The sequence below is a fragment of the Melanerpes formicivorus genome, unplaced genomic scaffold, assembly GCF_026170545.1.
Source record: "Melanerpes formicivorus ecotype bairdi unplaced genomic scaffold, bMelFor1.0.p_v2 SCAF_45, whole genome shotgun sequence".
Classification (NCBI taxonomy): Eukaryota; Metazoa; Chordata; class Aves; order Piciformes; family Picidae; genus Melanerpes; species Melanerpes formicivorus.
The window spans coordinates 4,898,827-4,913,662 of NW_027142397.1; the positions used below are offsets into that span (position 1 = coordinate 4,898,827).

Genomic DNA, 14,836 nt, shown 5'->3' on the forward strand with positions numbered 1-14,836 from the left:
AACAGTCCCTCACCAGCTTTCCTGTAGCCCCCTCCAGATATTGGAAGGCCACAATAAGGTCTCCTTGGAGCCTTCTCCTCTCCAAACTGAACAATGCCAACCACCACCTCGAGTGGCACCTCTGCAGCAGGAGCTAAGGCTCTCCTCCAGCACACCAGTGAGTTAATTGGGCATCATTTCCCGCCTTGCTGTGACTAAGAGCATTCCTCACCCGACCCCTGCTACCCGTGCTAAAGCTGAAATGACCCACACAGACAAACCAAGGCAGAATGAGGGCTTGGTTTTACTCAGGTGTTTAGAGATCTCATTATTGCAGTCTTGAAACATGGTTCAATAAATACAAAGTTAACAAAAATGCCAATAGATCTTTATTACCATTTAGCATTAGTATTCTTATTCTTACCATTATTATCATCATCATCATCATTATTAATTATCCCAATCCCAACTGTGATTCCCTGGAGATGTCTGACTATAGTTCAAACATGAAATGCACACAGTGTCCCTTATGATAGTATATCACATTTGTTCTGAGCTTAGAAAAATAGAGATTGACTTCTCAAGTAGGTATTTACAGTATATAACACATGGTTAATGAATATCAAAAAGCATCTGGAGATGAACCACCTTGATTCCAGTTTTAGATCCGTGCCAGGGGTGCTGCAGGGTGCTGGGGTGGCGGAGCCCACACTCAGCTGCGCCAGGGGAATGTGACCAGAGCTTCCCCATCAGGCTCCAGAGCAACTCCTACCCCAGTGCTGTCCCTCCCCCTACTCATTCCATAGGGTCTGATCCTGCAGGACACAGCAGCCAGAGCAGCCACAGGGTCAGGATCCATCCTCCTGGAGGGAAGCAGCGCAGAAGATCCAGGAAGCAGCTCAGGGGAAGGAGCCTGGCAGCAGAGGCTGGCTGAGCAGAGACTGAAATGATTTTGAGGTATTTCCCCTGGTCGAGCAGCTTCCAAACAGTGTTGCTAATTAATTTAATCAGAAGGCATTGAATACCTCCCCAAAGAGAGATGCTGAGAGGATGCAAGTTAATTTTAAAATCATAACAACAATCTATAGCTTAATTTGCTCATTTTATTACCTTCAGGGTTGACGAGGAGCTCAATTAAAAGTGTTGATTGTTGCAACAAGCTCGGCTTAGAGCACGCACCTTCATCGTGGGCTTTTTCCTTCCTTTCTTGAAGGAGAGAGTGTTTGTGCTGAGTTAGAGCCTGCTCCCCCCGCGCAGAAAGAGGGAGCAGATCCCAGTCCCTCACCAGAGCGAGTCAGAAAAGTAATTAAACACAGGGAACAGCTCGAGAGACTCAGAGAGAGAAATTGCACCTTCAGTTCTGATTGTGCTGGAGAATGCAGTACAGGAGCCTAATCCAGGGGGGGAAAGACTAAATGATTGAAAGATGGTCTCGATTGCACTGGGAGAGCTCCAGCACTGAGCACATGGTTACAGAGCATGCAGCACTGAGGGCTGTGGGGCTGCTGCCTGGGCACAGCTCAGCAGCCATGGGCCTCTTGCCCACACAGCCACAGCAGCTTCCCAAGGGATCCACAGTCAGTTTGGCAGACTCTGAAGCTCTGTCACCTCGCCACCAAGCCTTGGCTTTCCCCAGCCCTCCTTGAAAGCAACTGCACCAAGCTGGAGCCAACCCCTCAGCAGTGACCTCCCTGCTGGAGACCCTGGCAGATAAGACAAGGGGCAGGGAGGTGGGAGAGAGGCTCTGGAATCAAGTTGGTCCAACTCCCTGCCTGGAGAACAATAATAAAACTTTCTCTATAGATAAAATGTAAACATAAAGAGCATACAAATTGCACTTGATCCTCAGGATCTGGCATCTCTACCAAATGAAGGTTTCAGTTCACCATTAGTTACTCTTCTGGGTGCAGAGCAGCAGGGTGGTGAGTGACCAACCAGAGCGGGCAAGGGCCAAAGTAAAGACAAAGTATTTCTGTTAAAAGCCTGCCCAGGTGACACAGGGCAATGTTGGAGCTGCAGAGGGGGCAGGAGAGAGCTTATTCACCCTAGAGAGCAGCAAACTCTCTGGAGTCTGCCCAGCACTTGCCCAAAGCTGGGACAGCTCCGGTGCCATGGGACAAGCTCCTGCCTCCAGCTCTGCTCATGCTTGGCTGTGCTGGTTCACAGCCCCACTCGTGTGCCCTTGGAAGCTCAAATCCTGCACAGGGAATTGTGCTCTTCTCACCAGCCTGCACTGTGGCACAACCAAGAGCAGCAGGAGTGTGTGGTGCTCACCACAGCACTGCCCAGGAACAGAGCATGGGGCAGAGAATGGAGAGACCAACAGCAACTGGCAGCTTCTTGTGGCCACTGGTTGGCAAAGATCAGGCAGAGAGTTCTGATCTCTGACACAATCAAGCTAAAATATGTAAAGAAGTGAAATCTTGCTAGTCTGGAGCACTCCTGGATCCAGCTGAGCCAGAAGAGCCTGAGGGCAGGTGTGAATGAAAGCACCATGACTAAGGCTTTGCCAAGCTGAAGCTGGATCCCTATGGTGCCAGGGCACAGGGGTCATGGGATAGCCACTGGCACCCACAGCTGTGCCACTCTGCTTGACCATGAACTGGGAGAGAAGGAAGACACCAGGGCAGGGTGAGAGGCTGCCATAGGGCCCTTGGCTCAGTGGTGGTTCAGATCCCATCCTCTGGAGCAGGCTGCCAGGAAGATCTGACTGGAGCAGATTTCCAGCTGCGCTGTGAACATCTCCCACAGCAATCCGCTCCCTTTGTAAATCTTTGCCTTTCATCATTAATAATTCACTCACAGTACTTACAGATGATAATAAAAGGCCTACAAAACTCTGAACAAGGCTGCAAAGACCCATTTAATTAACTAACTTCAAGGGAAGTTCCATGATTAAGCAGATGCTATTTATGTCTTCCGTCAGGGCTCGGGGCTGCATCAGCGCGTGAGGCGGGCAGCACCACGCTACCTCTGCAACCAGATAAAGTGCTGATGTGCCCTGGATTATGCCTAGATGGCACAGCAGGCTTTCAGGGATGCCACAGATGCAATGCCCAGTTCTGCCCAAGCCCCAGCACCCACCTGGGGGCCATGGTCCCTTTAGCATAGCCCCTGCTGCTACCTCAAACACCCAGACCTGGGTGCACTCCATTGCAGGGTGCGCTGGCACTGCAGTCCTTGGGCATGGACCTCTGCCCAGCAGTGGGAAAGTGAGCAGGACAGCAAAGCAGAACAGCAAAGCAGGACACTCCTGCTGCTGTTCCATTCCCTGCCCAAGGGCTCCACTGCTTGCCCTCTCTCAGCTAAGGCTCTCTTCATCAAAGCTTTCAATTTCTTCCCCTGAAATTGTCCAGCCGAGAGAGCCTTAGCAACATTCAGCACCATTTACTCTGCACTTTAGTGGAGAATATTTGGTTTTGTTCACCAACTGTGGCATCAAGGCTCAGTGAAGGAACTCTTGGAGCGGAAGGGACACGGCTGGGAATGAATTTCCTTCAGCATAGCAGATGGGGAAAGTCACCTTCCAGAAGTTGGGTGCTGGGTGTGAGCTGTGCTCTGGTCTCTAAAAATAAAAGCAATAAAAGCTCCTCGTGGGGTTGCTAGAACATGTCAGCTTGTATAAAAATACCCATGGATCTCACCAGTAGGATGCAAGATAGAAAATGCTGTCAGCCCTGGATTACAACAATGCACAAATGTCCATCCACCCTGTTACCCAGTTCCCAGAGGGAATGGCAGCTCTGCATCTCACAAACCAGTGCTGGGAGAGCTGCATCCACCTCGGCTCACCACTCACCTCCAGGAACCCCCCAAGCGTGGGGGCCGGGAAGCCCTGCTCTCCTGCCACATGGAATGACTTATTCAACAGCAGCCCAGTGAATCCTACACCCCACCTGAGCCCACCAGGCTTCAGAGATTCGGTCTGGCTTGGGGTTGGCTCTCTCCTCCCCGGGAGCTGGGTCAGGGCGCTGCAGCTCTGCGGGGGCTCTTCACACCTGCACGCCTCGGCCGTGCATCTGGATCACCTGGGCCCGCAGGGTCTGGATGCCGCTCAGGATGGTCTGCTGGTGCTCTGGCAGTGTGATCCCCAGGCTGAGGACGTCTCTGCAAAACGAGCCCCACGTCAGCCATGAGGAATGAGCCCCCACGGTGAAGTGCCCCAGCACCGGCTGCTCCCAGCACAGGTTTCACACCATCAGGCTCCTGAGGACCTGCTGGAGTAACAAGTCCCCAACCTGTTGCCCCAGCCAAGGCAGCACTGACCCTGGCAGGGCACCCATGGGTAATGCATGCCAGCAGCAGACCAAGCGTGAGGCAGCTCCTGGCTCTGCATCCTGTGCTGCATGTGAGGTTATCAGCCAACAGCACTCAACAGCCTCTGCTCTCTGGTGGGGACAGGCCAGAAACTGAAGTCACAAACTCCAGGTTTAAATCTGTGCTTCAAAAACCAGCAGGTCAGACATGCAGGCCACCCCACCCCAGCCAGCTGTTACAGACTGCAGACCTGTCCTCTTGTCCAGTGATGTCTGACCATCACTGAAGGGTAGAGCACCCAGCAACACAAGGTTATGAAGCCAGGAAACCAGTTCACTTACTGGGCTGTCATCCTGGCCACTGATTCCAGGTAGCAGTAGCCTGCAGCAGTGAAGTTGTCCTTGTACCTCCCCATTTCTATGGCTTCCAGCCACTCACCCACAGAGCTGAAGGATGGGAAGGCTGAGAAGGTGCGCTGGGTGAGGGGGATGGAGGTGCTGCGGGACCTGTCAACAGAACAGGGCAGTGAGCTGGCAGCAGGGGAGTGAGCAGGCAGCAGGGGAGTGAGCAGGCAGCAGGGGAGTGAGCAGGCAGCAGGGCACTGCAGGGCTGAGCTGGGTCCAGCAGGGAGCAGGAGGACAAGTGGCAGCAAAGCCGCAGGGTGGTCACCTGGTGCAAGTGGAGGTGGGACACTTTGGGGGCTCTGAACTCTGCACCATCTTGCTCAGGATGTTGTGGATGTGCGAGAACTTGGGTCTCTGGCTGCGCTCCTTCTGCCAGCAGTCAAGCATGAGCTGGTGCAGGGGCGGCTGGCAGTTCACTGGGGCAGGCAGGCGGAACCCATCCTCCACAGCCTTCATCACCTGCAGCGGCAGAGGAGGGCAGAGGAGGTAAAGGGCTGCAGTCAGGCGCTGTGATGCTGATCACAGGCAAAGCCCTGGGGCAAAACTCCTTTCACACCCCATCTGGGAGCAGCAGCAGCTGCAGCAGCAGCTGCTCCACACACCAGGGAGCCACCCACACACCATCAGAGGTGGCAACATCATCATCTACCATGCGGCCACCGCAGACTCACGTCCTGGTTGGACATGTCCCAGTAGGGTCTCTCGCCATAGGACATCACTTCCCACATGACAATGCCAAAGCTCCAAACATCACTGGCTGGACTGAAGTGGTGATATTGGATGGCTTCAGGGGCTGACCACAGCACCAGGCTCTTCCCACGCTGAATGGGCAGAAGAGGAGGAGAGGTGATGAGCTGGCACAGCAGTACATGGGTAATGGATGCAGTTCCCAGGTGGCCATTCATTATGCCCGGCTCAGCACCACAGGGATGGACACTGAATGAGCCACAGGCAGGTTTAGGGCTAAGAGAAAACTTTTGCTTCAATTTGTTTTAAAATGGCCAGGCAATGTCATGCTATATGGGAGCAGAGGAGAATGCCTCTGAGCAGAGCTGGGGGCATTTTCTGCATTCACATTTAAGGAAAACCAGCTCAGAGCCCTGCAGACACACAGCCCATGCTCCCTGGCTTGCTCTCCTGTAATTAGCCATCCCCATCCTGGCATCCACAGAGCTCTCTGGATGCACCATAGGGAAGCAGGTGATAGACACCACTAATTGTAATTAACAGTGGGGAGACTCCCCAGTCCTGAGCTGCAGCCCTGCTGCACCACAGTGCCAGCAGCCAGGGCTCCTGCTGGGCTCTTCAACCCCATGCTCAGCTGGCTGCTCCTTACCAGCAGCACACCAGTGCCAGGACAGCTCTGCTCCAGAGCCCTGCAGCCATTGTGCCAGCACTTCGCTTCTGGGGGATGCTGACAACAGAATTTGGAAGTGCAGCTTACCATGGTGGAGAAGATGGTCTCCATCTTATCTTCTTGTGGCTGTCTGAAACCAGTTATTTTGCATGCCAGGCTGCTGTTCACCAGCACTTTGTGGGCAGCAAGGCTCTTATGTATGTACCCCATCTCTGCCAGGTACTTCATGCCAGAGGCAATCCCCTGCAACATGCAGATGAGCTGGGTGGCTGTGAACTGTCCCTCGTGTTTCTGTAAAAAAGAAGAGAACAAGCCAAAGGTGAGCAATGTCCAACTGAAGCAGTTATGGCCAGCAGAGCCTGAGGGGTTGGCAGAGCCCCACAGTTACCACCAGCTGCCGGCACTCACCCTGAGGAACGAGTCCAGCACACCATTCCCCATGTACTCCATCACTATCATCATGGTGCTCCCTGCATGGACAGACAAGGAGCACAGCATGAGTCTTGCCCATTGCAGGTGTCAGAAATCCAGTGCCACCCTCCAGCATGGCTGGCTCAGGTGAGAACTTCAGCTCAGGCAGTTTGCAGCCAGCACTGGGTCTGAGGCTTTCCTGTGGTACCCAGCTGGGAATCCAGTGGGTCCCAGTACCAGATGCTCCTTTTATCAGGACACAGAAGCACTTCACTTAGTGAAAGCAAAAACAACCAGCTCAGTCCCTGACCAACAACAGAAGTACCTCCTTACCTAACAACAGGCTGGTTAAAATCGGCAGTGGTGCTCCTGTGCTGCTGGGTGTGCAGGGGGATCCACTTAACTCCAGCATTCACAACCTAGTTCAGCACACACACTCCCATGGGAGCCAGGAGCAGAGTCATCTGTTCCTCTGACAAGAGCCTCACTTCAATTTGCTTTTATGAGGAGCACACAGCTCTGCTGCTAAGCCAGCTCTGCTGCTAAGCCAGCTCTGCTACCTGGATTTATTCCTCTGGCTGTAAGCATTTTATTAATCATCAGAAGGTTAATATAGCCAATAGAGGAGGAAACAGCTGATTGCCAGGGAGCAACAGCATGGCACCTCCAGCACCAGGGCACTGCTCCAAAGCAGCAGCAGCAGCTCAAGGCTGCACAGGAGCCCTTCTCCAGCATGCATGGCAGGAGCCCCCACCTCTGGTGATGATGAACCTCTCTCACCACTGGTGATGATGAACCTCCTCACCTCTAGTGATGATGAACCTCCTCACCTCTGGTGATGATGAACCCCTCTCACCTCTGGTGATGATGAACCTCCTCACCTCTGGTGATGATGAACCCCCTCTCCTCTAGTGATAATGAACCCCTCACCTCTGGTGATGAGGAGCCCCTCACCTCTGGTGATGACCCCCTCCAGGCGGATGACGTTGGAGTGGTCGAACTGCCCCATGGTGCTGGCCTCTGCCAGGAACAAGCGCTGCTGCTTCTCGGAGCAGCCTGCCCGCAGGGTCTGGATGGCCACGGGCAGCTCACGCTTGCTGGGCAGCTTCAGGCAGCCCCTGCAGATCTCCCCAAACTCCCCTGCACAGCAGAGAGAGGAGTTACCCAGCAGCCATGGCCATGCTGATGTGGCCCTCCCAGCTCTCCTCCAGGGAATATTTGCTTTGCTCTGAGGCCATGAGGTGCATTCCTGCAGCACCAGTGCTGAGTCCTGCTGGTGTGGACAAGCAAGATCTTCCCATTGGAAATCAGAGGATTTGCCAATCCATGACCTCAGCCCTGCATGGCTGCAGGTTGCCCCCGCAGAGTCTGTTCTCTCACCTTCCCCCTCTGCTGAACACAGCCCTCAGCACAAGTTTAGCACCAGCATGTGACTCTAAACACGAGTGACAACACAATGGAATTTCTTCCCTCTCTCTCTACACCTCTCAGCTGATCTCCCCACACTCTGCTCAAGTGCATGTTGTGTTTTCTCCCATGAACAGAGCAGCCTACAGCCACTGCATTTGGGCTCCCTGAGTCTGGCCCATCCTGCTCCCAGTTTCAGCTCTGCTCCTTCCAGGATAGAGCTCAGCAGAGCCAGGAGGGTCCTGCCCTGCACAGCCAGACACTTCCCAACAGCAGCTACCAAATTCCCAACATAAAAGGCCAATATTGGCTTTACAGCAAAAAAACTTGTAGCTCTGAAGAGCTTTATTGATTTGAACAGCAAGGTGCTTGTTAGGTCAGCAGCAAGACAAACACCCTCCCAAATTTCTTATATTTAAATGCTTTCCTGACTAGTTTGCCTTGGTTTTTCAAACCCAAATTTGTTTCTCAGAGGTCTGGGAGGTTAGTCTCAGCTGCTCCACTCAGCAGCTACAAAGATAACCTCCTCTTGTCCTCAGTGTCCTCTTTCCTGCACCACTCCCCTAAAAGCTGGGGGCAAGCCCTTCCCCCTTCCACCACCTCTTCTTTTTCTGCAGCTGAATTTATCTTTAGGAAAAGGAATGACAGAGAATAATCATGTTCCCCCTGTCCTGGTGCACATTAGCAATTCAGGCTCCAGGGCCCAGTGAGGGGATTTTAATTTGCTTTTAAGTTTTAGGCAGTGAAGTCGATGAAAATCAATAAATCATTAAGTTCACACACTTATAAATAGTTTGGATGCTGCTGTCAAAGTGCCCAGGTGTAGGTAATTGCTGATGCTTTCTGGCCCACACCTCATGCCTGGCTCATCCTGGTACCTCAGACAAACAAATGTGAAGGCAAAGCCGAGCTCCTGAACACAACCCTCAGCAGCCCCACTCCCACCTCCCCCTGAACATGTGGACCCTCCAGACAAGAGCAAGAGCAGAGGCCTGCAGTGCTTACAGGGCCAGAGGGGCAGTGCCCTATGGCACTGTAGCCTTGGCAGGACCACAGCTGTGATGTTGTGGCACTGCCATGGCCCTGTGTGCTGGGGCAAAAGGGGAGTGCTCCAGCTGGGCACACACATGGCCAGTGGCACAGCCACCACCCCGCAGCATGGCATGGCCACAGAGGGGCCAGTGAGGGGGGACTTGCCTTTCCCAATGATTCTCTCAATTTTAACATTAGCATTATCCAGCTCTTTGGCAAAGAGGTGCACAGCCTGCATGGGGTCTTCACAAGTGTCAGGGTCGATGTAGGTCCTCCTGGTGGGTATTTTAACTGCAGGAAAAGGCAGAAAGGAGGCGTGAGAAAGGCTCAGCAGCACTCCTGCCCAGCTGTCCCTGGCGAGTTATCCATGTCTGGGGCTGCTGGCAGGACTGACTGGCCACCTCTGGACAAGCAAAGCCAAAGACTTGATTTTAAGGTTGCTAGGAAATTCCTGGTGCCATTAAATGACCCTAATTGCTCCGCTCCACTGCCACAACCCCTGGGGTAAAGAGGAGTAGCTCCTGCGCTCCAGTGCAGCTCCTGCCCGGACTGAGCCTTTCTGCCACCCATACTAATCCTCAAGTATCCAAATCATCAACATTCCCAAGACCTCTAAGACAGATCATTATAATAATGAACAGCAGCCACCTTCCAGGATCCCTCAACTAGCAGCACAGGCAGCAAAATGCCTCCCACAGGCACCCAACCATCTGCTCCAGGTGACTGACCCTGCCTGGGGGCACATCCAGGAGAACCCATGGAACAAGCCTGACCTGCTGGCAGGAACCCCTGTAAAGCTCTGCAGGAGAAACAGCTACCTGCTTGTTGGGACTTCCTCACAACCCCAGCTCTCATCTCCTGAGAGCAAGCAGCCAAAGCAATCGCCAAAGTACCTCAGCTCTGCCGTTCACCCGGCTCTGCTAGAGCTCTGCCGCTCACCTGGCTCTGCTAGAGCTCTGCCAAGCTCGCTCTCTTCCTGGGCAAGGCCAGGAGGGTAAGGCACGTTTCACACGAGCTGTTTGGCCTGGCCAGGACCAGCAGATGGGCAAACAGTAACGCTCCAGGAAAGGGTCACACCATGCAAGGCTTCCCTTCCATCTCCACTCCATTCACTGTCTCAAGAGCAGGAAGCTGCTGCACTCCCCTCACCCTGCCTTAGGCAGACTCCCAAGGGCAGCTCTGCAGCACAGGGCTCTTCAGAGGCATGGGAGGCCAAGATGCATCTAAGGAGCATGCAGGCTCTGCTGCCTCTGAAATGCTTGGGGGAGCAGGAGAGCATATGCGTGCGTCACAGACATATGCCAGGAATCAGATAAACTCATCAGTCCTGACATCTGAATTTGCTTTGACATGTGTTGTCTGTAAAATTGTTGCTGCTCCATAACCAGGAGTAGCCCCAGGAAAAAAAGCTGCATCCTGCAACCATTTGTGGAAGGCTGAGGGAATAATTCCTGCACCCTGTGGAAAACTGAGCACAGTTCCCTTCCCTTTGGCGCAGCAGTGACCTGAGTGCAGGATGGACACCGGCTGAGGAAGCTGCCCAGAGCTCTCTGTGCTGAGCCCCTGCTCCAGGACGACAGGGGATGGAAATGCTGCAGGAGCTGGGGCTCAGGGCTGCTCTGTGGGGAGCTGGGGATTACAGCAATGAACAGAGAGGTCCCCATGCAGCCGAACCGGCTGTGGTGCCCAGGCCCCACTTACAATGGAAGTAGAGCTCCTCGTCCCCGTCCTGGCTGGCCTTGCTGTACCCACACTGTCTGAAATGAGAGTGAAGATGCAAACCATGACCTGGGCAGCAGCCCCTGGCTGGGGGTAAAAGCCTCAAGCGGCAGCCCCTAGGAGCAGCCCAGCCCCACAGCATGAGGAGCCTGCAGGCAGCTCCCCCAGCCCCGAGGCTGAGAGCCAGCACTGCACCCTGCTCACCTCAGTCCCCCAGCCCAGCCCAAGCCTCTTCGGGCCCCACCCCAGCTCTGCTCACCTCCTCCAGACCATCACGCCGATCACGACGGACACCAGCACCGTCAGCGCCGCGATGGCCACCACGGCGATGATGAGGGCAGGGTTCTGCTCGCTGGACGCCACCGGCACTGCGGGAGGGAAGCACAGCATGGGGCAGCCCCGGACGCTCCTCCCAGCGCCAGCCTGCATCCTCTAGCAAGGCTGTGGGACAGCTCACCCACAGCCCAGGCTTACTTCTCACCATCCCCACAGAGCTCACACTGTGATCTGGTTTTGGAGGCTGGAGCTGGTGCAGTCAGACCAACGTGCGGGCAGCACTGCGGGCTAGGATGGAGCAAGCCCTCCACTGACACCCTGGGCTCCTGGTTTGGTAATTGGTGCCAAGGAAAGGCTCCTGATTATCCGAGGGACGTGTTAAAAGTTACGGCTTACAAATAGCTTTCCTTCATCACATTAATTCCTTCCCTTCCTGCTTTTGCAAACAGGGGTATCAGAAAGCTACATTCTATATAAAACTTTTATTGGCTTCAATTCATTCTGAAAATGTCTTCTGTGTGGCAAATGGATGCAATTTAAAGCCCTGTTAAACACAATCTGTGAGAGCTGTACTGAGCCAGCCACTCAGGGCTTTCATTTCCAGCCAGGGTGGGTTATTAGCTGAAGCCCAACCATCTCTCCAAGCCCTCTTTCAGCCAGTGAAATGAGGTGCTTCTGGACTGGAGTTATGAATGGGAACTGAAAAGGAAAAGCCCCAGCAAATAACACTGACACTGGCCAGCCTCATTCAGCCAAGCAGCTAATAAGCCAAGTGCTTCCTGAGCCCTGGGGCACACAGCCACAGCCAGCTGGATCTCCAGTTTGGCCCTGCCTCCTCTGCTGCAACCTGTGTAGCCACCCAGCCTGTCTCTGCTGCACCACTGTGGGATGCACAGCTCTGCAGAGCTGGGCAGGATCGTGCCCTCAGCAGTTACACCAGCAGGGACTGACATTCACTCCCTTCCAGTGCCAGTTTGGTGGCCCCACAGAAGGGACCTGGTGCGATCTGTTCCAGCACCAACATAACACCGAGGCAGAACAACCCCCAAGCTTTCTTTGCTCTGCCTAGCACTTTCTTGGGCAATCTCAGTCAAAGAGCAGAGACTGTCCCCAGCCCCTACAGAGGAGAGAAGCCAGAGACTGGAGGCCCTCACTGATGTGGCATTGAGGAGAGTGAGGACAGACACTTCCGGAACAAGTCAACCAGCAGAAGCCACCTTGTTAGAGTCACACAGGAAAACACAATTAACAGCACAGCCTGGGAAGTGTCTGCTCTTAGATGTGGAGCAGCAGAACCAGAGGAATAGGTGCTGCTCCACAAAATCAGAAGCACAGGATCAGAGGATGTTAGGAGCTGAAAGGGACCTCAGGAGACCATCGAGTCCAACACCCCCTGCCAGAGCAGGACCACAGAATCCAGCACAGGTCACACAGGAACACATCCAGATGGGTCTTGAAAGTCTCCAGAGAAGGAGACTCCACAACCCCTCTGGGGAGCCTGTTCCAGTGCTCCATGACCCTCACAGTGAAGAAGCTCCTCCTTGTGTTGAGATGGAACCCCCTGTGCTGTAGTTTACATCCATTACCCCTTGTCCTATCCCAGGGTGCAAGTGAGCAGAGCCTGTGCCCTCCCTCCTGACACTCAGCCCTCAAGTATTTATAAACACTTATTAAATCCCCTCTCAGCCTTCTCTTCTCCAGACTGTAGAGCAGACTGAAAGGAGCATGTGGGGAAGGAGCAGCAGCATCCCCACGGCTCAGCTCAAAGCACCTCAGGCTGCAGGAAGGTGTGAGAGACCCCAGCCTGGGCAGCACTTACGCTCTGCCAGCGTCTCCACTTCAATGCTGGGGCTGGAGCCTCCGTAGTCCGGCGAGGAGGATGTGCGCACTTGGAAGATGTAGAGGGTGCCAGGCTTCAGGTTATTGACCGTCACGGCCGGGGATGTGGTTTTCACAGTCGAGTAACTTTGATCTCTCTGATCCTGGGAAGTAATGAGGTACCCAAGATCTAGCTGAGCTGACAGCTGTGCCACGGCGCGGGCACGGCACGGCTGTATCCGCGCCCCCGGGTCCCATCAGGACAGGCTGTCTAAACATAAAACCTTCCCCGGAAAGAATACATTTGCTGGATGTCTCATTAATAGAAATGACATGGAAAGGTCACATGCAATGGCAGATGGAGCCAGATGATGTGCTGTGAAGGCAGGGGGAGGGTGGAGAGCAGCTGTGCCACCCCGCACAGCTCCTTTCCTCCTGCCTGCCCCCATGCCAGGGCTCGGCTGCTGGCACTGCCTAGCCCCTTCCCACTCCCCTGCGATGACTGTGGAGCAAATACAGGGGTGTTAGCACAGGCTGGGTGAGCCAAGCTGGCAGGTGGCTTTGCCGGCAGTCCTGCTCTCCAGGATTTTATTCACTTGCCCATTGCCTGCAGGCCCCTTTGCTCTGGCTAAAGGCAAACAGCTGGCAAGGGCAGGGTGGGCTTTGCTCAGCCAGGGGAACCACTCAGTGACTCTGACACTTTCACCTGCCAGAGAAGTAGATCCCCACACCTCTGCCTCCTGTGATCTGCAAAGCAGGGCAGGTCCCAGCCTCCTGTGAGCTCCCACAAAACTTCTCGTGCTGCTGCACAGCTGCCCTGGGAATCATCTCAGCCAAGCTGGCTGCTTCTGAACAAACCTCCCTGGCCAGAGTCGAGATCAGTGGTGCTGCAGTCCCAAGATAGGGTTATCTGAGGCCACTTCCCACCAGGAGAAGGCCCAGGCCATACCCTGCAGCCTCAGCATCAGCCTCACATGTGCTGGAGCCTCATTATGCTGCAGACCAGTCCCAGTGCACATCCCTGGCATGGGCACAGGCAGCATCCACTCACCATACTGCTCCCAGGCCCGGGCACCTGGCTGTCAACAGCCTTTCCCATTCAATACACATTTCCCCTTGATCTCCATAGCTCAAGAATGGCTTCAAAAGCAAAGATTAGGAACTAAGTTGATTTTGTGTCAGCACCAAGAGCCTCATTTCAGTGACTAATGGCTAAACCATCGTTTGGATTCCCTGCCCAAGCAGGGAAGTTTCTCATCTCACATAACCCCAGGATCCGGTTGCTGCAGCCCATTTGCACAGGAATTACTGTCTCAGGCTTCAGCCTTCGCCCTCACCCACGGATTCCTCCTTTCAAAGCCATCAGATACTGAAAGTCACATTAATATGAATCAGCTTGAAGGGAGCTTGTTTCCAAGTGCAGAATGCCAACGTGTCACCTGCACCGACTGCGTGCTGCCTAATCGGCTCCGTGAGGAGCCTGAGCACACGCAGAGAAGGTGATCCGCAGAACTGTGTCATAAACCACATCCATTTGGATATGGAGCACTGTCCCTGCCCTCTGCCCACCAGTGCTTCTTCTAAAGCTCTCAGCCCACCACACCTCTCACCTAAAAGCTAATTTTAGACTTAAGAGACTGTCATTAAAATGTTTGCTTGTGCCCCTTCCCCTAGAGGGGACACCATTCCCAGGGGTCCACTCAGTCCTCAGCCAGCAGAGACCACAAGGTCCAACACTTTCCCAGAGCACAGGTTATGAGCATTGGTGTCATCCCATCAAAGATTCAGAAACCCACTACTGTTTAGCAGTCCCTGGCTGGCTAATGGCAAGCACCCAAACCTCACATTTCCAAAGCCCTTGAAAGAAGCCAGCCAAGGCATCAAAAGAGAAAGAATGGAAATTATTGGCTTTGCTCTTCCCTCCAGGAAGATGGGAGATGTCAGCATTAGATGGGATGAAATCTTGCTCCATAGATGGGGGAAAAATACCAATCAAGCACATACTCTAGAAATAATCCAAACTTCCTAAACCCTGCATAAGCAGATTGCATAATGCTGCCAGAGAGGAAAAGACCTTTTTGGCCCCCATTTGAAACCCTCCTCTTAGTTTCAGGTGCCTTCAGAGCAGCACCATCCCCAAACACACATTCCCTCCCTTTCCCACTCCTCAGTCTTC

At 53.8% G+C, this 14,836-nt stretch overlaps 1 protein-coding gene across 1 annotated transcript in view; it reads right to left on the reverse strand.

The window, feature by feature from the left end:
• Window positions 1-282: 282 nt before the first annotated feature.
• Window positions 283-14,836, reverse strand: part of EPHA10 (EPH receptor A10) — a 36,062-nt gene continuing 21,508 nt past the window's right edge. The window contains exons 6-16 of the mRNA XM_068159373.1: window positions 12,662-12,824; window positions 10,826-10,934; window positions 10,549-10,604; window positions 9,013-9,138; window positions 7,363-7,548; window positions 6,406-6,467; window positions 6,085-6,288; window positions 5,312-5,461; window positions 4,906-5,099; window positions 4,578-4,742; window positions 283-4,086 (exon numbers count right to left, since the gene is read on the reverse strand). Coding sequence (XP_068015474.1) covers window positions 3,972-4,086; window positions 4,578-4,742; window positions 4,906-5,099; window positions 5,312-5,461; window positions 6,085-6,288; window positions 6,406-6,467; window positions 7,363-7,548; window positions 9,013-9,138; window positions 10,549-10,604; window positions 10,826-10,934; window positions 12,662-12,824 — 1,530 coding nt within the window. The 3' untranslated portion in view covers window positions 283-3,971. The remainder of the gene's footprint in view (window positions 4,087-4,577; window positions 4,743-4,905; window positions 5,100-5,311; window positions 5,462-6,084; window positions 6,289-6,405; window positions 6,468-7,362; window positions 7,549-9,012; window positions 9,139-10,548; window positions 10,605-10,825; window positions 10,935-12,661; window positions 12,825-14,836) is intronic.